Genomic DNA, 23,979 nt, shown 5'->3' on the forward strand with positions numbered 1-23,979 from the left:
GTTACCAACTTCATGTTGGTTATATTGATATAAGTTTTGGATTTCCTTATAAACCCAAGCACACTTTACTTGGATTTTACAGCAGTTTGAATTGTACGCTACGAGCTAGCTGAATGCAGATCTTTTCCTCCAAACATGTGGGCAGATTTCACTGCAAGCATCTTACACACCACAAAGAACTGCGAAATCTTTTATTTCAAAATTAATGCGATGCTTTACTTCCCCATTTTAATGTAGGCCTACTTGAAATTTCTAAAGGCGTTCAGTATGAGACATGAGGTTCAGAATAATATACACTTCATTCATTCATTCATTCATAGGTTGTTCTGCCATCCAGCAGGTCCAGTCATGGCTGTGACCTCCATATCTCTCGATCTTGTGCCCTGTTCTTCACTGCTGCATAATCTTCCTTTCTTTTTCTAATGCTGGCTAATAACTGGTATCGTCTCCTTTCCCTTCCTCGTTTTCCTTTTATCATCCCTTCAATTGCTATTCGTAGTAAAGTGTTGTATCTTAGATTATGCCCTATCCAATTTTTCTTCCTCTTTTGGATTACGGACATCATGCTCCTCTCTTCTCCCACTCTCTTCAGAACTTCCTCATTTGATATTTTATCTTCCCACTTTACTCCTTCAATTCTTTGCCAAATCCACATCTCAAATGCCTCTATTCTTCTCTGTTCTTCCTTCCTTAATGTCCATGTTTCAGCGCCATATAGAGCTCTTCCTCAGATCTTTCTCTAGCGGGCCACAAAGCAGTTTTTTCTTGTTGAAGCTTTCCTTGGCTAAGGCAATTCGAGCTTTTATGTCTGTTATAGAGTGAAGGTCTTCAGTCACAATACTTCCAAGATACTTATCTAAACTTATTCACCTGTTCAATAATTTCTCCCCCTATCTTGATTGTTGCTTTTTCACCTTTACCTCCAAGTATCATGAATTTGGTTTTCTTTTTGTTTATGTTCATTCCATACTCTTCTCACTTTTTGTTTAATTCTCTCAGCATTTTGCGGAGGTCCTTCACGTTTTCAGCTATTACTGCCATATCATCAGCAAATCTTATACATTCAATTCTCTTGCCTCCAACGTTGACACCTCTTTTACCATCCAAGCATTCACAAATAATTTCCTCCAAGTAAATATTAAACAAAGTTGGTGATAAGCAGCAACCCTGTCTAACACCTTTTCCCAGTCTGATTTCTGTTAATTCACCACTCATGTTTATAAAAACCAGAACACCTTGAAATACTAGAGATAGGAAGTTCATATTCACAGGACATGTGCATTAGTATGTTCTGAAGAAATGATTAGCATTTGAACTATGTTGGCCATCACGTTCAAGGTCCACATCAATATCACGGCTCACCACCACCGACTGGTAAAATATACCTGCGGATCTCGTTGTCGCTATAAACAGAAGGCAATAAATCACTGTGACTTGAACAGACGTGCAGGATACCTCGCAGACGTATGCGAGAACCATGCCGTCAAATGAGTGAGTTTAAAAGAGAGCGCATCATTGGCATGAGAGAAAGTGATGCAACCGACCGTGAAATTGCTGCTCGTGTGGGACGAAGTGTGTTGGCAGGGCAACGAGTGTGTACAGAATGGCACAGAGAAGGCGGTCGAACACGACGAGAACACCGAGAAGATCGGCACCTCATCTGAATGGCATTGCAGGACAGATCTGCGTCCTCCTCGGCTCTGGCGCAACAGCGGAACAGTGTAACACATCGTACAATATAAGGAGTGACAGCCCGTCGCCATTCATTACTGTCTGGGTTACCGGCGCCTACCTTTGACTAATATGCATAAACATGCTAGACTGCAATACTGTATGGAACGACGTCACTGGGGACAGGAATGACAGCAGATGGTGTTTTCGGACGAATCCAAGTTCTGTTTGTTTGAAAATGATGACCGCATTTTTCTTTGCCGCATACTGGGGGAGAGGCATCACATTGACTGCATTCACACAAGACACACAGCACCAACTCATAGCCTTATGGTGTTGGGGAGCTTTTGGGTACAACCAAAAATCACAGTTGGTGCGTGTCCAGGGCGCTGTGACCAGTTTGACTTCCGTGAATGGCATCCTGCGACCCGCAGCCATACCCTTTATGCACCACACCCCAGACGCCACATTTCGGCAGGACATATCGTCGGTTTTCTTTAAAAACCTCGTATGTCTCAATGCTCTTCCGATCCATAATATCCCTTAATACTGGTCACGCCTCCTAGGCACACATTTATATGCAGTCCATCAGAATAATTTTCATTCTGTTCATTTTCCTCTGCTATATTGTAAAGGATAATGAACCTTAAATGCATTATAATGTAGGAGTGCATAAATTCGCCATGCAAACAACATCCGTACAATACGATATGATAAGGTCCATTTTCCTTTACAGACCAGCATGCGAAAATGAACACAACGAAAATTATTCTTATGGACTGCATATCCATATGTGGTTGAGAGGCGTGACCAGTCTTGAGGAATATAATGGGCGGGAAGAGCATTGAGACATACGAGGTTTTAAAAGAAAGCCAACGATATGTTGCTGCACAAGCACTTACCTTCTTGTTGTCACTGGATATCAGACTGTTACCCTGACCCACCCGATCACCGGACTTGTCACCAATCGAAAATGTGTGGGATATGGTGAAACGACTGGTGCGGCGCTGTGACCCAATGTCAACCACCAAAGATGAACTGTGAATGCAGCATGGATGGCTGTACCCCAGGACGCCAGTGGCCCCTTATACCTGTCGATGCCATCACGCATGGAACAAGTTACTAGTGCCCATGGACGACCCAGTGCCTACTACGCAACAGGACACGTGCTGAACTTAGGTGACTCAAATGCGAATCGTTTCTGAAGAACATACTAATGAACATGTCCTGTGAATATGAATTTCCTATCTCTAATCTTTAAAGGTGTTCTGTTTTTTATGAACATGAATGTACAAATAATCAGGAGGAGGAAAGCTGAAGAAAAGCATGCATTTAAACGCAAGGAATACTAGGATTGCAAAATTGAAGTGTGACATCAAAATGTCGTCCCATCACTTAGCGGTATTAATTAAACACAATCCGATCCGACGTCTTTATCCATGAAATCAGAAGTAAGTTTATTTATTCGCTATTCAAATTTACACCCCTCCACTGATTGTCAAAATTTTCAGCAAGGCTCATTGAGGATCGAAGAGTTAGTTATATCGTCAAAGATTTGATAAAATAAAACTGGTCACAATATGTGATATGCGGGTAGAAGATTTTCTGTGCTGACGCCATTTGTTCTACCAAAGCTCTTAGGGAATAGACTGGACACACGAAAAGCATGGAACTTAGAATAGCAAGGAATATGGTCAAACCTTGTAGAGGTACCTACAAGACTAAACTCTTCGTTGGTACTTCCCTGTATTTTGCTCTATGATACACTGTAGCGATTTTATCTCTGCAAAATGAACCTCAATCCCATAAATGAACCGGTCCGGTCGTAGAAGTACTTATATCGTAAAAATTTTCATAAAACTTGTTATAATGTGTGATGTACGGGTAGAAAGTTTCATGTGTTGACGCCATTTTTGATGCCAAAACTCTTAACGGATAGACCGGACAAACGAATAGCAAAGAACTTAAAATAGAAAGGATTATCTATGATACAAACTAGCTATTTATTCATCATCATCATCATCATCATCTGTTTACCCTCCAGGTTCGGCTTTTCCCTCGGACTCAGCGAGGGATCCCACCTCTACCGCCTCAAGGGCAGTGTCCTGGAGCTTCAGACTCTTGGTCTGGGGATACAACTGGGGAGAATGACCAATACCTCGCCCAGGCGGCCTCACCTGCTATGCTGAACAGGGGCCTTGTGAAGGGATGGGAAGATTGGAAGGGATAGACAAGGAAGAGGGAAGGAAGCGGCCGTGGCCTTAAGTTAGGTACCATCCCGGCATTCGCCTGGAGGAGAAGTGGGAAACCACGGAAAACCACTTCGAGGATGGCTGAGGTGGGAATCGAACCCACCTCTACTCAGTTGACCTCCCGAGGCTGAGTGGACCCCGTTCCAGCCCTCGTACCACTTTTCAAATTTTCGTGGCAGAGCCGGGAATCGAACCCAGACCTCCAGGGGTGGCAGCTAATCACGCTAACCACTACACCACAGAGGCGGACGCTATTTATTCTCTGAGAAATTAATCTCAGTTCCATGAATGAGCATGGCATGATAGCTTTCAGGTGCCGTTTACTTGCTTCAATCCTATGTAATGTACCTTAGTTTTGCTTTCCTCTTCGTTTCTTGATCCTTAAACGATGGCTATAATACGTATTTCCTTGACTTCGCTTATCATAACATGCAGAGACTTCGAAACCAACTTTCAAGTTATTAGGTCGTGTTACGTACATTGAGTACGTGTTGAAGAGATGTTAAGTACAGAACAAAAATGGCCAACCAGACACCAGTGGGATCCGAAAATTCAAGATTCATTGACTTGGCCCTCAACTGGCAACTTAAACGCACTCTACAGTGTGATGCTAGTAGTACCAGACCTGTAGCTTAGATCCTTTCCAACAGAACAAAGATGGCCTAGGCCACCATAGCTCAATTGGTAGAGCAACCGACGCGAAATCGGGAGGTTGTGGGTTCGGATCCCACTGGTGTCTGGTTGGCCATTTTTGTTCTGTACTTAACATCTCTTCAACACGTACTCAACGTACGTAACACGACCTAATAAGTTGAAAGTTGGTTTCGATTACAATGCGGTCGTAAAAATTCAAGATTCAATGCAGAGACTTCGTTTAAGTTGTAGATTGGAAAGTCTGCTCTGAATCTTTCACCTCAACTGGAACGTAATATTTTTCCATGGCACTGGATTCACTACATCGCAGTTAGAAAATATGTTGTAACTTAACTAATCGATTCAATAATTCAAAAAGTTGCCAAACTGCTGAAAAACAAACGTAATACATCTTCTATTTGTGATCTATTTTAAAGTGTTTGTTGGTATCATATTACATTCTATTACCGCAACAGTTCATGTGCATCACTTAATTACCTCCAAATATTACAAGTGCATCCGCGGGGATATTAATGAACAACGTGATGCATTGCTGGTGAAGCCTCCGGGTAAATGCTAGTTTTAACATAATTTTACTGATCTTCAACAATCTTTAACAAAAATAAGTACTATTATTGAGCATTAAGAACATTTCCCTACAACAAGATTTTACTATACCAGCATTGACATATCAACTGACAGTATAAAATGGGAACGAAAATAATGTTGATTAATCGCGCCAAAACACGTTGTGGCAGAAATAGGAATCTCCAGTCTCAACTATACCTTCAATAACTGAAGATGCATTCTGACAGGTACGGCTGGAGGGAGGATCATTTCACGATGTTGCCACATTTCAGCATTCCTTCCTCTTACCCCTCGCTTCCGGCTCACTTGTTCCCTCGTTCATTCAGAACGCTGTGATCTGTTGTAGACTACCTGGCCAGACTATGATTGACTTGGTCTCATATTACGTTATCTGAACTGCTTGCGACAAGATCTAGCTCAGAAGTGAGAGTTTAGGCAACTCCAAGCAAGACCAGCTGGCCAGAAGATTTATCTCCATGGCAACCGCAGTCGCTATACCTTCGTCTCCATGGCAACCATACCCCCCACTCCCTTTATCCCGCCCGGAAGGCAGTAAACGGACCTCCCTCTAAGAATTGTCAGAAATCAACTTTAGATATTAGAGGTATAGGTACCGGGCGAGTTGGCCGTGCGCGTAGAGGTGCGCGGCTGTGAGCTTGCATCCGGGAGATAGTAGGTTCGAATCCCACTATCGGCAGCCCTGAAGATGGTTTTCCGTGGTTTCCCATTTTCACACCAGGCAAATGCTGGGGCTGTACCTTAATTAAGGCCACGGCCCCTTCCTTCCAACTCCTAGGCCTTTCCTATCCCATCGTCGCCATAAGACCTATCTGTGTCGGTGCGACGTAAAGCCCCTAGCAAAAAAAAAAAGGTATAGGTTGTGCACTACGTCCCCTGAAATGCACTGCCGTATTTACTGGAACATTTCAAAATTCGTCCACCGGTCCATTTCTCCTCTTTCTGATGGGGTTGATATCGGGACCCTATGACGACCGAACCGAACCAAACTATTCGCTTCACATTACTTCGTAGTAACTATTGATTTTCTGATTTTTAACAATCTTCTTTACGTCGCACCGACACAGATAGGTTTTATTGCGACATTGGGATAGGGAAGGGCTAGGAATGGGAAGGAAGCGACCGTGGCCTTAGTTAAGGTACAACCTCAGTATTTGCCTGGTATGAAATTGGGAAACCACGCAAAACCATCTTCAATGATGCCGACAGTGAGGTTTGAACCCACTATCTCCCGAATGCAAGCTGATAGCTACGTGACCCAAACTGCACAGTCACTTGTTCAGTATTGTTGTTGTTGTGTTATTATTTGGGTCATCAATCCACAGACTAGTTTGATGCAGCCCTCCATACCATCCTATCCGGTACTAATCATTTAATATCTACATAACTACTACATCCTATATACGAGGTTTGTCCGGAAAATACGTATAAAAGTTGAATAATAACTTTATTTGACAATTATTCAGGTACGGTATTACAATATGGTCTCCTTCAAAGTACTCTCCCTGAGACAACGCAGTTTCCACTGTTGATAACATTGTTGAAAGTCTTCAGTTGTGATGCTGTTCAGTTGCCGTGTCGTTTCTCCCTTGATGGCTTCCACATCACCCAAGTGCCGCCCCCGAAGCACCATTTTACATTTCGGGAACAGGAAGAAGTCACAAGGGGCTAAATCGGGTGAATAAGGCGGGTGGTCTATCACGGTGATTGAGCTTCGGGCCAAAACCTCACGCACAACGAGCGACGTGTGAGCGGGCGCATTGTCGTGATGAAGGATCCACCTGCCCCCTTGTGCCAAATCCGGTCGAACTCGGGCCACACGAGCTCTGAGACTTGATGTTGATGCGCTGTTCCTCAATCAGAGAGAGCTCCATACCGACGGCAGGTGAAAACGGGTAACTTTCAACAAGCAGCCGCACACTGCTACTGACACGCAGAGCTCTGCGACTCGAACTGAGCGTTGAGAAGATTGGCGACAACAGCAGTGCCCCCTGGCGGCGCCTCCACGATACGTGATACGTCACCCCGACGGATTTATACGTATTTTCCGGACAAACCTCGTATACTCTAATCTTTTTCTCATATTCATACCTTACTCCAATAAGAATTATAGAATAGCTTTTCCTGATCTACGAATCTCGTGTATGTGGGCTTGTCCTTCTTAATTCGATCCTCTAAACTCAGACATAAAGTCACGTTTGCTTCACGTCCTCTGTAGCCTGCCTTGTCTTCTTCCAACGCAGCTTCAAATTGTCTTTGCATTCTTCTGTAAGTAATTAAAATCCACAGCCTGTTTCCAGTCATTCGACTGGGTCAGGAATGGAATGAATGAATCCCCGATCTTGCGGCGAGGATAGGAATTGTGCCGGCTGCCGAAGCCTGTCGCACTCCTCTGGAGCAATGATTAATGAATGACAGATGAAATGAAATGATAGTGGAGAGTGTTGTTGGAATGAAATATGACAGGGAAAATCGGAGTACCCGGAGAGAAACCTGTCCCGCCTCCGCTATGTCCAGCACAAATCTCACATAGAGTGACAGGGATTTGAACCACGGAACCCTCCGGTCAGAGGCCGGCGCGCTGACGCCTGAGCCACGGAGATTCTCTGTAGGTAAGTAATACGTGTTACAATTTTGCAAGCGTGAGATACTGAACTCATGATGCGTTAGTTTTCACACTGTTCAGCAGCCGTTTTCTTGGGAATAGGTATAACAGCATTCTGTCTTAAATTAAATGGCACTTCTCTTGCCTCATGCATCTTACACACTAAAAGTGAAATAACCTCGCCATGCTGGTTACTCCTATGGCAGCCAGTAGTGCCTTGTTCCTATTCAGATCGTTCAAAACTGTCGAATTCTGACCTCAAATTTGTGTCTCCCATTTCATCAGCATCAACAGCCTCGTTTCCTTCCAGAACTTTATCATCCACTTCTTCCTCTTGATTTAACAGTAACTTAGTGAACAGCGAAAGCATGTTTTTGAAATGAGTTTCTTAATAAATGACACGCCGATTTAAAAAATAAATGATACATTTTAATAATTCTGGAGATATTAGGTCATGTAATGCGAATTCAGGGACGATCCTATTGTCCCGACGTCTAATACAAAATGTTGGAGACGACACTATACGAGCCTTTTTCAGTCTGAGACGTTCTAAATGTTCCATGTTGTAGAAAATATTCTCCCCTTAGAGTTTAGTAATCATAAGACGTAGACTTTCACGATCACCAAATGGCATTATAATACTTAATTTTCACTATCGGCAGCCCTGAAGATATTTTTCCGTGGTTTCCTATCTTCACACAACGCAAATGCTGGAGGCTGTACCTTCATTAAGGCCACGGCCAATTTCTTTCCACTCCTAACCCTATCCAATCGTCGCTGTAAGATCTGTGTCGGTGCGACGTAAAGCCAATTGTTGAAAAAAAAAATTGGGGGGATATTAGGTCGTTGAATGCTTACAAGCCTTAAAATGATACATTTCTTTGGGGGAACATAATAATGTATGTCATGGTTATAGATGACTATGTTCCATTTTTTTTAAAGGAATATCCCTGTGTAACAAGTTTTTGAAGTGTTTCAGATCCCAAAACAGTTTGTTGATTGTACGATTTTTCTGTGTTTCAGCCGCTCAGTACAACACGTACGTGACACTCAAGCTGCAGAATGTCAAGTCCACCACGGTGACGGTGAAGGGGCCCAACCCTTGCTGGGAGCAGGACTTCCTCTTGTAAGTAGTCTATATTCTCCCCCGCAAGGTGGGAGAGAGCATACTTCACGCACCAAAGTACTTCCGACATCTCTTCCTCATGTTTTAGCCTCTGACTTAACGGCAAGATTTTGAGTGGAAATTTATGGCACTTAAACAGCCCACAAAGCCTCTTCCTCTACTGGATCGTTAACCTCGTAAAACTGTGAAGGCACGATAAGGGAATACGTAGGAGATTAGCGTGGAGGACTTCCTGGATTGTTGAGCTCCGAGATATTGACCTGCGCCAAGGTAGCGCCGGGAGCATCACCAAACAGCCTTACATTTTTAGTTTACCAGTCCACATAAGTGAGTTAATATTATGTGTGAAAAAAAGTGGTTTGTTTTGGTTTGTGTTTTGATTTTGGTAAGTCAATGCATCCGATTAGATTTTATCTTCTAAATGGCAACCCACCATATCCGAGTGCTGCCTTCTCTGGAGTATTTCTTAAAAGACTTCTCATGGTTGACTGTGAATGAGTCACCTGTTGTGGAACTAGATCACGAATTACAACTCTGTATATATAATACTAAAAGCCACCTTCTTCCAATCTCGTACAGTTTTCTTTTCAATAATATAACTTTCAATTTCTACTGAAATGATTGTGGGACCCTGAAACTTCCTGATCTTCAATTTTTGCATGACGGGACAGAAACTTACATCAGGTACACAGTGATGCTGTCCGTCCACTCGTCATCAAGAAAGATCAACCTTTGTTAATTTCACCTTCACATTATAATAACCCTCCTATAGTGTATAGGAATGAAATGATGCTTGCCTGCCTGTCGAGACTACATCGTGTTCAAATCGCTGGCTGCGAAGACCTTCGTGCAATTTTGCACAAATTTTCTCAGAGAGAACTGTAATATAAATATGTTTCTTTTCAAAATATCGATCAGGATGAATTGCTCAGACGGTAGAATGCTGGGCTTTCCGAGTTCAAGATAACGGGTTCGATCCTGGCTCAGTCCAATTTTATTTGAAGGTGCTCAAATACGTCAGTTTCATATCGGTAGATTTACCGACACCGAGCAAGTACCTACGCGCTTTGTGTTACGTAGCTATCAGCTTGCATTCAAACCCCACTGTCAGCAGCCTTGAAGATAATTTCCCATGGTTTCCCGTTTTCACATGAGGCAAATGCTGGGGCTGTACCTTAACGAAGGCCAATGCCACTTCGTCCCCACGCCTATCCCTTTCCTAACCCATCGCCGCTAAAGACCTACCTGTGTCGGTGCGGCGTAAAGTAGATTGTAAAAGAAAAATAAACATTTACCGGCACGTAAAAGAACTACTGCGGGACAGAATTCCGGCTCCTCCGTATCCCCAAAACCATTGAAGTAGTCAGTGGAACATAAAAACCAATGATAGTATTAAATATAATGTTTGTGACACTTTTTGTCTTGCCTTAATTCGGTCAATTTTTCTCACCTAATTACGTCAAAAAACAGTACCAATTGAGCTCAAATTTGGAATGGTTTTTCTACAGGGTTGTCGGAAACAACGTTAACTGCGTATATGAGCGTTATAAGGTTGGTCATTCTGATAAAATTTAAAAAAAGAAAAATTCGATATCTCACACCGTTGTCATTTTATTAGCTGCTGAAGTTAGCCAATCAGATCGCTTTGCGGGGGAATTTCTAAATCTGAACGTGACTTAGGACCATTTTGACAGCCACGCCGTTGGTTTCAGCTGGTGTCAGCGTACCGGGTCTGTCAGCTAGGAGATCAGTATTCAAACTCCTCCCCTAGTGCTCGCATACCGGTCTTAACCTACCTACAGATTTAGCAACATTGTAGCGCAAAGCCCATTTGAATGCGCCCGCGAAGCGGTGTGATTGGCTAACTTTAGCTGCTGATAACGTGACATCGGCGAGATATATCGAATTATTCCTTTGAATTTAATTTATCAGCATGACAAACCCTATAACGCTCACTTACCGGGTTCATGTTGTTTCTGACCATCCTGTATATCCGATATTCAGTAAACCAAAGTCCAATTCAAACTTTCCAATAATTAACCGTTTCAAAATTATCATGTTTTATTCGTAAAATGAGCAATATAGTATATAAATAGGAAAATCACAAGTCTAACTTCTTGGCTAAATGTTTACATTGAGGCCTTCGGTTCAGATAATCCCAAGTTCGGTTCCTGAATGGGTCGAGGATTTTTATCGCATTTGATTAATTCCTGTAGCTCAAGGACTGAGTGTTTGTGTTTGTTCTAACACAATATTATTTTCATATTCAGACAACATACTACACTAAAACACGCAAGTGATTAGGCCTACACCCCTCCATAAAGGGTTGGTGTCTGGTAGGTCATCCAGACGTAAAACAGTGCCAAATCCACATGTGTCACACAGTTCACACTTGTGATACTACAGGTGTGGAGGAAAACCAGTAGAAGAGGACGTTAGGGTTATCAAAAATAAAGCCCAGTTAGTGCAATTAAAGTACATTTTACGATAAAAATGATCATATTATTAAAAATAAAAACCTGTTTATTTAAGGGACACTCAATTTCACTTGATAATGAGAAGATCACTTCACTAATTAGTGGCTATTTGCATATGTACCGACAGCGGGTCTCCAGCTGTCTGGTATCTACCTGGAACGGGCGATCCTTCCATAATCCTGATTGACTGGTCTCACCTTTTATTTTGTTACGCACGCACCGGTAACTTCATACAGCCACTTCATGCGCCCAGGTTCGAATATGTGTCCATTGATGTATGCAACACACGACTGCTGTTCACTTGGCTCGATTCCCCTGTCGGTGGGGGCGGTAGAGTAACACCCAGGGTATCCCCTGCATGTCGTAAGAGGAGACTAAAAGGGGCCTCAGGGGCTCTGAACATTGGAGCTTGGGTTGGCGACCACGGGGCCCTTAGCTGAGTCCTGGCATTGCTTCCACTTACTTGTGCCAGGCTCTTTAGTTTCATCTATTCTATCCGACCTCCCTTGGTCAACTCTTGTTCTTTTCCGACCCCTACGCTATTAGGTTTGCGAGGGCTAGGGAGTCCTTCATTTTCATGCCCTTCGTGGCCCTTATCTTCGTTTGGCCGATATCTTCATTTTTCGAAGTGTCGGATCCCTTCCATTTTTCCCTTCTGATTAGTGTTATATAGAGGATGGTTTCCTACTTGTACTTCCTCTTAAAACAATAATCACCACCACCAACTCAATCAATCAATCAATCGATCAATCAATCAATCAATCAATCAATCAATCAATCAATCAATCAATCAATCAATCAATCAATCAATCAATCAATCAATCAATCATTACTGGTCTGTATTTAGGACAGTCGCCCAGGTTGTAGATTGCCTATCTGCTGTTTTTTGTAGCCTTTTCTTAAAAGATTTCAAAGAAATTGGTGAGTTATTTCCATCCCTGACTCCCCTTCCTGTAAACGAATATTTACCCCAGTTTGTCCTCATGAATCCCACTTTATCTTCATATTGTGATCATTCCTGCTTTTAAAGACACCACTCAAACGTATTCGTCTACTAATGTCATTCCACGCCATTTCTCCACTAAAAGCCTAGAACATACCACTTAGTCGAACAGTCGTCTCCTTTCTCGCAAGTTCTCCCTGTCCAAACTCACTTGGCTCGACTCCAGATAAGACCAATAATGTTTTCAAAGATGGTTGGTTGATTGTTATACTTTTTAGAATATTATGTTAGGTTTATTAAACTAAAACATTAGAAGAAAAGACGAGAAATAAAGTATAAAATTATTGGGATTGTGCAACACTGCGACAATCGCCCCTGGGGTCTCAACAAAGTAATTCAACTAAAACTCGTCAGCTCTTAATAATTACATGGGAGCTTGGAAGCTCAGACATTTACAAAGGAGATTGAAAACTCCAAACTGGTATAAAATAAGCGACTTCGCTTCTATCAGGTACAATTTTGAGAAGTTACATACAGTATAATAAAGGAAGGGATCCCGTATCTTACCCAATCTAAAAGTGAAGTATGGTAATTCACTAGCTTCACAACCAGCTGTTTACAATTAACTTGACAAGTTTTTCGCCCTATAAGGTGATACTGATCGAAAAGGAAAACATAATATGTCTCTCAGTATGCTTCTAAATTACCGATCTCCAGGCGTGGGACACATGTTACCAGGGTATACCTCTTTTGGGCAATACATCTTAGCCTGAAGCTGGCTCGCAGAGAAAAGCTTCTACACTCAAAGGTTACCCTCAATAAGAAACATATGGAGAGGCCTATGCCCCATAATACTCTGCCACAAAGGGAAAAGAAGGAATATTACTAAAGGGTTTGACACAAAATAAGGAATGGGGGCAGAAAATAAGCACTCCACAAAAATATCAAAGATAAAATCTAAGCGACATTAACGCTTAAAGACGCAGGTTTGAATCCCATTCTACCTGGTAACCTGGTAACCTGGTTGAGGGAAAATAATGCTGAAAGTGAGATCCAAAATTTAGACGTTAAGAAAATTTAGTCACCCAAGTACAATTAGTAAGTGAGTGTTCCGAGGGTAACCACTCGTGCTTCTCTACATCAATTTAGGGGAAATACCAGTTATGTCCTAATATAGAGCTGGTGATCCTATATTACACCAAAAAAGAAGTCTGTTACATTCTAAAAGAAAGTTTCTGAAGTCTTCCTCGTACTTCACACGCTGAAACAATCACTTATTTAAATGTATTCTGCCATACCTGATTTGTTTTTTAGGAACTCTTTCAGGCCATGATGCCCCATCTCCCTCTGGGGTCCCTACGTGAGTTGCTCTTAATCCTCCTCGACGAAGCTCAATACCCCGCACTATCAATAAAATAGACACTGAGTTCCCAGAACACTCTCCTTATGAAGTGAGGGAGAGAGAAACTTCTACATGTTCACAATCCGTAGGCACTGATCGGATAGCCTCAAGTTAGGTTGCATATCCTCAATTGGTTAATAATTTTACGTATTGTCTTATGATAGGCTGGAAAAGGAGGCGGAGGCAGGTATATAATAGACAACTTTTTAAAGCAAAGGAAACAACGGCATAACCACAGGTTTTGCCAGCTCAAAATGGAAACTTTCTCCCAATTTTAGTTTGGGCTTGACACTCCAGATGACGTTAGAGAAACGACGTTGGAGCCATCTAACAATTGGTAGAAAACATGTTCAACATTTAAAATTTTCAAAGTTTATATCAATGATGGCTATGGTGGCAAGGCGCCCAATTCAAATAGGAAGGGAAGATGTGCCCCCTGGTACAGAAATTGTTCCTTGTTTGTTCTTAATAAATTCCCCAGTTGCTATTTATGGAGATTTCAGAGAATTTTCTGCAAGTTAAACATATATTGAGAAACGAGAAAATAATTCTGTCGATCCCACCATGCATTGGAAAAAAATTAGCTTCTGTGAAAGAATGTCAAAAAGCATTAAATAGGCATTTATACGGCAAATAAGCACATACCACTGAAACAAGTATTTATGAGCACAATAAAAGCAACAAATTCTTGCTATAATAGTTACAGAAACTGCTTCTGACATCTTAGCATAACTGTAGAAGTTCAGTCACTAATGTTTGCGATGTGTGACTGTACTTTTACAGTAACAGTTTACAAATTGTTTGATCGTGTTTGGGGCGCGGAACAACTCAACCACTGACGATAGCTGTACATTGGAATGTTTCTGCGTTTAATAATTTACCGTCAACTTCTTCAAACATTTCTCGCACTGCCCAATGCTGACTCCACCCAAACTGGATAAAATATTCAGTATTGAATCCCTCTCTGAGTAGCCGGCAATATCTGAGGATTGGTCAGGAAATATAGTAGATAACTTATGGCTACTGCATGGCTGGAATACGTTTTAGTTCATTTACCGCAATAGAACGCAACCCTTTTTAACCTCACGCTTCGTTAAGGGATGAAGAGGCTCTGCTACTAAGCCTCCTGGATTACGTGGTCACCCGAGGAGCTAGACGGAGGTATTGAAGTTAGGAGCGCCCTTTTCCTTCACGGAAAAACAAAACAAAATGCTGTCAATAATCCTGCACTCTGTCGCCGAGCACGCCCATCCCCTTCCCCTCTTTTCTTTTTAATTAAAAAACATAAACCAAGCTGCTGCCTTGTAAAGGTACACAGGGAAGGGAATATTAGTTGCGATGCATAGCGTCATAAAATGACAGAAAAAAGGTCAACGCGTGGAATACGGGATTTTATTTATTCAATACTATCTGTTGTATCCAGCTTTATAAATAATTCAAATTTTCTGAAGTCCCTCGCCTAATAAAATAGCACATATCTTGTCAAATTGAGCTCACAGGGCATAAAATTAGTCATTCTAGTGTGCACGCATAGATGGGTTCATCGGGCTGGACGCATATGTGACTGGTATTTATGAACAATCCCTCGCGATATTGAATACCTACTGGACTGAATTCCACCTGACTCAGTCCAACTGAAAATCTGTGGGACATGTTGGAACATCCTGCACAGATGCCGCAGCGAACAGGTCCTCTGCTCAACCGTACGCGCACTGCCTCTGCGTGGGCATAAGACAGTAGCGATCAGTGAGCTATTGATGTTGCAAGCGGACAGTGTACGTCAACATTGGTAGATGTAAGGATGTGGCTGAGTGGCAAAAGGGACAATAGTGTTTGGCCGTGTGGATGGCCATATGGTGCGTGAAGTTATAGGATCTGTTGGTGTTTCGCAGAGGGCTGTTCAACGTTTGGTGTAACTTACTGCACGAGTCCACCATACACGACGTCAGAATTGTAGTCGGAGAAAGATCCTGACTGAGAGGGATCGGGAGACGCGTTTCACGGCTTGTGAATCAAAATCGCTTCCAAACCCGACAGGAATTGCTGCAGTCAGGAAATAAGGCTCCATTCCTACGTGTTAGCAAGAGAACATTGCGACGGGAACTGCATGCAATGAAATTTTAGAGCCGGTCACCTCGGAAAAGGACATTGCTCACACAGGCGCATGAAGCTGCTCGTCTTTAATAGGCTAGAAATCATCGAACGTGGACAATAGCTGACTGGTGGAACGTAATGTGGTCTGACGAATCTTTTTAAAATTCCAATGACGAACGTTGTCGAGTGCACCGAAGACCAAAAAAAAGCATTTCATCCTGGATGCGTGCAAGGTCAGGTTCAAACCGGAGGTGAGTTTGTGATGTTTTGGGGTGTTTTTCGTATCACGGACTGAGCCCGCTTACTGAGGTCACCACTAACATGAACCACAATGTTCATTTAAACGTTCTGAATGGTCAGGTGTTGCCTTTCAGTCAACATCTGCATGGTGGGTATGCTATTGATACTCCGATTTCTCAAGATTACAACAGCAAAGTTCATCGGGATGGTAGCATATGTGACTGGTATTTATGAACACTCCCCCACGATATTGAATCACTATTGGCCTGAAATCCACCTGACTCAACCCAACTGAAAATCTATGGGACATGTTGGAACAGTGGGTAAAACACCGAAATGAGCATCACCCCAATTTGGTGGAATTGCGCGACCAAATCCTGAGTGAATGGTTTAACCTTCACCTGCACAATCTTGTGAACTCACTTCCTAACCGAATCATCAAATCCAGAGGCGGAGTTACAAGGTATTAAGGGATGCTTGTAATGATTTCTCCAGGGGTGACTCATTTTTGTCCGATAGCTTACATTGTACAGACTTCAAACTGATGATTCACTGCGTCATATGGAACTAATTCAAGTAGCAATGATCTGGCAGAGAGAAGAAGATCAAAACAGACTTAGGCAATGATCTGCGACAACACAGAATAAAGTTCCTATTCACACATTAATGTAAATGACGAATGAATTTCTTATATTTCTCGGCCTTGTAAATAGTGAAAGCAACACTAGTGTTATTCACATTCATTATCGTGATACGAGTATGGAAATGTGTATTGAAGTGTATCATTATCGTCTTCTATCCATGGCTTGGCTCAGACTATATAGAGCCTGCTATTATGCCCAACCATGATACACTGCTTCATTTACGTTACTTTCTACAACATACTAAAATTGTGTAACTTACATACCGCTTTTCAGGAGAGTTTAATTCTGATGTAAACAAATAGATGGATTTTCACGTGGACACAGACGTAGTTTATTGGAGAAGAGACAGCCGCACTCACTCCACTGTATGCGAGCTCGAAGAAAAGTAATTCGACTCATTAATTTTATTTTAGTTTAGTTTATTACATTTAGAGAGTTTGGAAGAGTACGTAATCAAATTCAAATATGGTTTTCATATATACCGGTATATATCTATATGTTTCTTTTATAAAATAGTGATTAAATAATGAGAAATGAAGGCACAAGGCCTCGTGTAATACAGGAAGTCTGCTCGTAGTGAGGGAAAGTCCCAAGCTGTACAGTGTGGACATAAGGTGTTGCATCTTGCAGCAGAAGTATTCATACTGAGAGAAATCGAGCAAGAGGTAGGACCATCGCGTGTAGTGAAGCACAAAAGAGGAAAACAGCTCAAACGTTACCATAGGCAGTGCTTTGTGAATGTGTTAAACTAAGTGAACCGAATCCAGGTTTAGTCGTTAATTCAGAAGTACAGATCTTCGCACTGTTGTCGTATGTGATGCGCAGCCCTGTACGTTAGAACACGAGATGTTGACGGGGTGGAGGTCTGTACTGCACGCTCAGCGAATCACAACTCTTTCTTCGGCGGAGGCGTGGACATACTATATTTACATCAGGATTCAACTCTCGTGAAAAGACATATAGACTAACTGGAAAAGCTTGTCGTCTAGTTCCTAAGGTTAATATTTACATGATGAAAGTACATTATCTTATACATGTTCTGTAGATTATGTTCTTATATCTCAGTAATGTTTACAATACCTTCTCTTGAACAGTATTGTGATGGGTAGGGAAACTTAAAAGGGAGTTAGTTAATGACCTTGTTTGGTGATTATTTCTGGCTGATAGGTACTGAAGGTCGTCTCTCAAGTAAACCGGTGTTTCGCTCCGTAGAACACTATGAATAACTGACACAGAGTGCAGATTTCGTCTCTCCTCTAAATATAGCCAAGATAATTGATTGAGGTAAGGGAAGATATGGCAATGTCTCGGTTTATTGAAGATCTTATTTATTCGTGTCAGAGATACCAATATAATTATACAAGAAAGTGATACTGAATATATGTACTGAATATGAAAAATGTACACGAACAAATTAATCGTACATAAAATATGCACATGAAGTATAACAAATGGAAGAACGTACATAAAAATCAAAAAGGAGAAATAAGGTATTACATGAAAATATCTACACTATATATACATTATTTACACAAGTTGTGACCAGTATTTGGCTACATTGATGGCATTGTTTCCAGCCAGTGCCAATTCCAACCCTGTACATGAATCTGGTCATAGAAGACAGTGCAAACGATGCCTAGAAGTCTCTTCCTCTCCACATTCGCACAATGAGTTCCCACCAAGCACGATGCCCCATTTCATACGATTGTCCTTAGATCTTGCAACGCCGGTCCGCAGTCTGTTTAACGACTTCCATATACACCATCCCTCCTCGTGACCAGATGGCAACTTTTCTTCCATTTCAACACGTTCCGGGTGTTCTGGGTATCTTTGTTTCTATAGCTTAACTCTGGCCTTTTTTGGGCCAGCATCAAGTAGAGCAGAAGACTAGAAAACTCTTCCTGGATTTCAGTCGAGCTGGTGGTGGCTGGTTCATGAAGGGGATGAGCTAAGATGCTGCAAACCATTCGTCTCTCGATATTAGCGGCCACCTCACGTCTAATATCAGGTGGGGCTATACCTGCAAGTGAATACAACTTGTGTGTGGGTGTTGGTTTTAAACAGCCTGTGATTAGCTTGCAGGTTTCATTCATGGCAATGTCGACTTTTCTTTGCGTGAGCTGATTTTTACCATACGGGACTAGCATATTCAGCAGCAAAGTAGCAGAGTGCTGGGGCAGTTGTCCTTACTTTCTGAGGATGGGCACGCCATCCAGAACCAGTTACACTACGCAGTAGGCAGTTTCGTGATGAAACTTTTGCCTTGAGTTTGGTGCAGTGTGTGGTAAAGGTCAGCGAACAATCCAGGGTAACACCAAGCTAAACTGGAGTATTGCTGTGTTCCAGCTCGATTCAAATCAAAATCTCTTTATATGCAAATGAGGTGTCTACCTCGGTGGCAAATGGTACACTAAAATACATTATTGTCAAGCACTAAATATTAAATTAACAAGAGAATAAAATTTTCCTATAATACAATATTATATAATTTACGCTAACAATTTTTTCTATTAAACACACAGCTCATCCTTAATAAATTTACATTGTTTACAAAATTATACTTATAATATCTCCTGTACTATTTACAAATATAGTCAACTGATATACAGTATGTGGAATGACTTCAAATGATACTGTACAACTGGTATAAGATTAAAATTTACATTGCATTTATTTACTTTTTCTTTTCTTTACCCATTCTCGAACCTAAGTAGCATAACGACCTGCTGCGTCTTAACCAGAGCCCCTTTTACCACCACTTTTCAGAGTTCCTGAAGGGCCTTCACAGCTACCGTAGCGGTCCCAGGGCCCTCGAAGTCCCCACTGTACTTCACCCATACAGGCAGTCCCCTACTTCGGCTGTCCAAACTCCTTAGACCAGGGGATGGAATTAAATTATTCACACACATTTTTATTTACATTAACCTGCACTGGTCGAATGCCCTCTAACATTTCATTTATTTTCTCTGTTGCTGTTTATTCTCTTTTTGAATATCTGTAAAGATTTTGGAAAAGGATCCTCCATATAGGGTGTATTTGCATGTGATACTGTTATACATCTGATTGTCTCCTGGGCAACGGACTAGGTCTTTTTCTAGACGACTGATTCTCTCACTCCAGAAGTACCTAGATCAATTTCAATGGTTATTGAAGATAAAGCGGATACATGCGGTGTGTGCTCGCTGTAATTTATTACCGAGTGTGCTGTTTAAGCTGCTGTATATAACGTCTCCGTAGTCGAAAATGGGTTGTGTACCGTGGCAGATTAAAGCTCCCTGTGAGTTTTAAAGTATATTAAGCTCTACTCACAATTACTATACTGATAAGAGTATGGAAATGTGGATCCAGTATCTCGGCAGATTAACGCTACCTAGAATTCGGCATTGTAAGTAAAGAAAGCACTTTGGCGCTTTTCACTACAATGATGCTGATAACAATCGTTCCAGAAATAATCTCAACAATTTAACGCTAGATATGAATGTAAAGAATTTAAGTAATCTCTCTTTGGCTTTGCCTACACTCACGCACGTGCCTACTTTGAACACCAGGCTTGTATTTTACTATATAATGCTTGAGCTGAAGTTGGCATAGTTACGGCCAGCCATTTCTTCATGCGATTTCTATAGTAGGGGTAGTGTGGTGCCAATATATCAAAAACGGTTAGTATTAGTGCCTTAAAACGTGGTCCCGTAGGGTCACGCCGAGTTTTTTCACGTCGTGAGGCTTAAAATGAGATTTGTCTCGTCCTTGTACAGTGTATGTATGTATGTTTAGTCCTCAGCTCGAAGGCTGGTTGGATCCTCAACAGCTCTGCCATCAGCTGTCATAAATCGCCTAGGCATCACTGAACAGGCGTGCTAGGGAAATGAGGAGTGAGGTAGTTTCCCATTGCTTTCCTCACCGAGCCAGAAGTTGCTATTACTTATCAGTCTGCCAAGCCCACTGAAATGTATGCACCAACTGACCCCATGAGCAACATTTTCTTACCATTCATAGCAGGGACCAGCTGCATAAGGAATGGCATTACTAGCATCACTCATACCTCAGTCACTTTCATATTGTCAAAGCCAAGGATAAAGCTGAGACAGATCAATGAAAGTAACAATATTGCTCTAGCCCATACCAGAAGACATAGTGCACTGTAAACACTACGTCCTGCCAGCAAAGGCATCCTTGTACAGTAAATTCCATATTTCTCATATATTAGTCTATGCTAATGTGCCCAACCGCCTAGATCTAGGAAATGGAGACGGCTGTTCATATTTATTTTAGGCAGGATTACACAGAGGAGTATACAAAATTTGGTTCAGATTGGGTGGAACGATATAGATTTGAATAAGGAACGGATAGACAGACATTCTGCTCCATAGACATAGATTACATCCACAGGAAGGGGAGATGTGTTGCAGTAACTATGAACACCATAGTCAAATACACGTTTGCATTCACTAGTATATGTCCATATACTTCGATTACCATTTCATTGTGCTCTGTACACTCCTTTGTTATAATGCTACATAGATGAAGGAAATTATTATTTAATTTGCATCTCTTATCTTCCATCGTCATTCCGAAGGTTTTCTACATGATACGATGTAGCCATATAAAGTCTCGTAATCGGGTGATAATGTCAGCTATAAAGGTACTTGGACATCTCGCATTATATATCGAGTATCTTGGAAAGCAGAGAGGGGGATATTACCCTACAATATAGGAAGCCAGAAAACCACTGGAATATTTACATGCAATATTATGAGCCATTTCCTAAAAATATTAGGCAACAAATATTTCTTACTTCCGACACTATATTATACCGTGAAGATTATAGTACTTTACAGTCATGTCTTTGCCACTGAGGTAGTAGATGATAGTTTTTTCAAAAGATTGAGAAAATTCTTGGGATGTACACTGACTGACAGAGCAAATGCAACACCAAGAAGGAGTGGTTCGAAAGGGATGAAAGTTGGGGAAAAAACAGAGACGGCACGGACGAATAATTGATGTTTATTTCAAACCGATATGCAGGTTACACAATGCGCACGGCATCGACTCAGTAGGATGTAGGACCACCGCGAGCGGCGATGCACGCAGAAACACGTCGAGGTACAGAGTCAATAAGAGTGCGGATGGTGTCCTGAGGGATGGTTCTCCATTCTCTGTCAACCATTTGCCACAGTTGGTCGTCCGTACGAGGCTGGGGCAGAGTTTGCAAACGGCGTCCAATGAGATCCCACACGTGTTCGATTGGTGAGAGATCCGGAGAGTACGCTGACCACGGAAGCATATGTACACCTAGTAGAGCCTGTTGGGAGATGCGAGCAGTGTGTGGGCGGGCATTATCCTGCTGAAACAGAGCATTGGGCAGCCCCTGAAGGTACGGGGGTGCCACCGGCCGCAGCACATGCTGCACGTAGCGGTGGGCATTTAACGTGCCTTGAATACGCACTAGAGATGACGTGGAACCATACGCAATAGCGCCCCAAACCATGATGCCGCGTTGTCTAGCGGTAGGGCGCTCCACAGTTACTGCCGGATTTGACCTTTCTCCACGCCGACGCCACACTCGTCTGCGGTGACTATCACTGACAGAACAGAAGCGTGACTCATCGGAGAACACGACGTTCCGCCATTCCCTCATCCAAGTCGCTCTAGCCCGGCACCATGCCAGGCGTGCACGTCTATGCTGTGGAGTCAATGGTAGTCTTCTGAGCGGACGCCGGGAGTGCAGGCCTCCTTCAACCAATCGACGGGAAATTGTTCTGGTCGATATTGGAACAGCCAGGGTGTCTTGCACATGCTGAAGAATGGCGGTTGACGTGGCGTGCGGGGCTGCCACCGCTTGGCGGCGGATGCGCCGATCCTCGCGTGCTGACGTCACTCGGGCTGCGCCTGGACCCCTCGCACGTGCCACATGTCCCTGCGCCAACCATCTTCGCCACAGGCGCTGCACCGTGGACACATCCCTATGGGTATCGGCTGCGATTTGACGAAGCGACCAACCTGCCCTTCTCAGCCCGATCACCATACCCCTCGTAAAGTCGTCTGTCTGCTGGAAATGCCTCCGTTGACGGCGGTCTGGCATTCTTAGCTATACACGTGTCCTCTGGCACACGACAACACGTTCTACAATGACTGTCGGCTGAGAAATCACGGTACGAAGTGGGCCATTCGCCAACGCCGTGTCCCATTTATCGTTCGCTACGTGCGCAGCACAGCGGCGCATTTCACATCATGAGCATACCTCAGTGACGTCAGTCTACCCTGCAATTGTCATAAAGTTCTGACCACTCCTTCTTGGTGTTGCATTTGCTCTGTCAGTCAGTGTAATAATCAAATTTTCAACATGCGCCAGGTAATTAAAAAAGCTCTGAGAAGGTAAAGAGTTATATTTATGTTTCGCAGATCTAGAGAAGACATATCGTCGCTCCTGTGCCAACACCGTGAATGTGACAATGCTCTTCCTATCAATTATTTACCTTAAGAGTGATCACGCCTTCTGGCTGCTTATTGATACGCAGTTAGTCAGTTCGTCGAGTTCATTTTCCTATGCGCGTGTGTAAAGGAAAATGAACCTTACTGTACCGTACTGTAGGAATGTATATTTGCGTGACATATTTATCCAGTCCTAGAGAATGATGAATTAGGAAGACGGGTTGTAATTATTGCGCAGCCATCTTCCTGTCATTATGCGTATTTTTTTTATACTTCGGACCAAGTTTCACTGTTATTGGAAAACATTTCGCCATGCAGAGCATGGAAATTAACCATGGGCATCTATCTGTAACCTGACGTACCGCAAACCATTAATATGATTAGAACTGTTCTCTCGCGCACTGACGTGAGGGGCAGTTCGCTTCAATCAGACAATGTTACATTAACAAGATTTGTGTACGGCTCATTGTGTGCACTTGCATGTTTTTAGTACCTGTTACGGTAAAATCAAATGTCCCCTCCATTGTGTAATTTGTGACAATGGCATTTACTTGACTTAATTACGTTTGTAACAAACCTCGGTTTCGGTGATTGCTAAATGGAATTGGTTTCTCTCGAGTAGCGCACATTTACAACTCTGTTCAATAGAGAATCTAACAGAATTCAACCAAATAATTGACTCTATTTATATTTTACAGGCATGAGATATTTTGTATCTGCATCTCTGTGCTTAAAAGTAAGGGCGAGTTAGATGAAACACGAAGTAGAGTCAATTCGCCGTCAGCGAGCTGAGAAACGAAAGGCAGTGGGATTCACTCAGCCTATACTTACGATGGTAGAGGTTGCCGTCACAC

General features: G+C 42.5%; 1 protein-coding gene across 1 annotated transcript in view; it reads left to right on the forward strand.

Moving 5' to 3' along the window:
• LOC136863658 (phorbol ester/diacylglycerol-binding protein unc-13-like) overlaps positions 1-23,979 on the forward strand; it is a gene marked incomplete at its 5' end in the record, with an annotated part of 744,937 nt that overhangs the window by 331,209 nt on the left and 389,749 nt on the right. The window contains one exon of the mRNA XM_067140026.2: positions 8,791-8,893. Within this exon, the coding sequence (XP_066996127.1) occupies positions 8,791-8,893 (103 nt within the window). The remainder of the gene's footprint in view (positions 1-8,790; positions 8,894-23,979) is intronic.

This window comes from Anabrus simplex, chromosome 1 (assembly GCF_040414725.1).
Source record: "Anabrus simplex isolate iqAnaSimp1 chromosome 1, ASM4041472v1, whole genome shotgun sequence".
NCBI classification, from domain to species: Eukaryota; Metazoa; Arthropoda; class Insecta; order Orthoptera; family Tettigoniidae; genus Anabrus; species Anabrus simplex.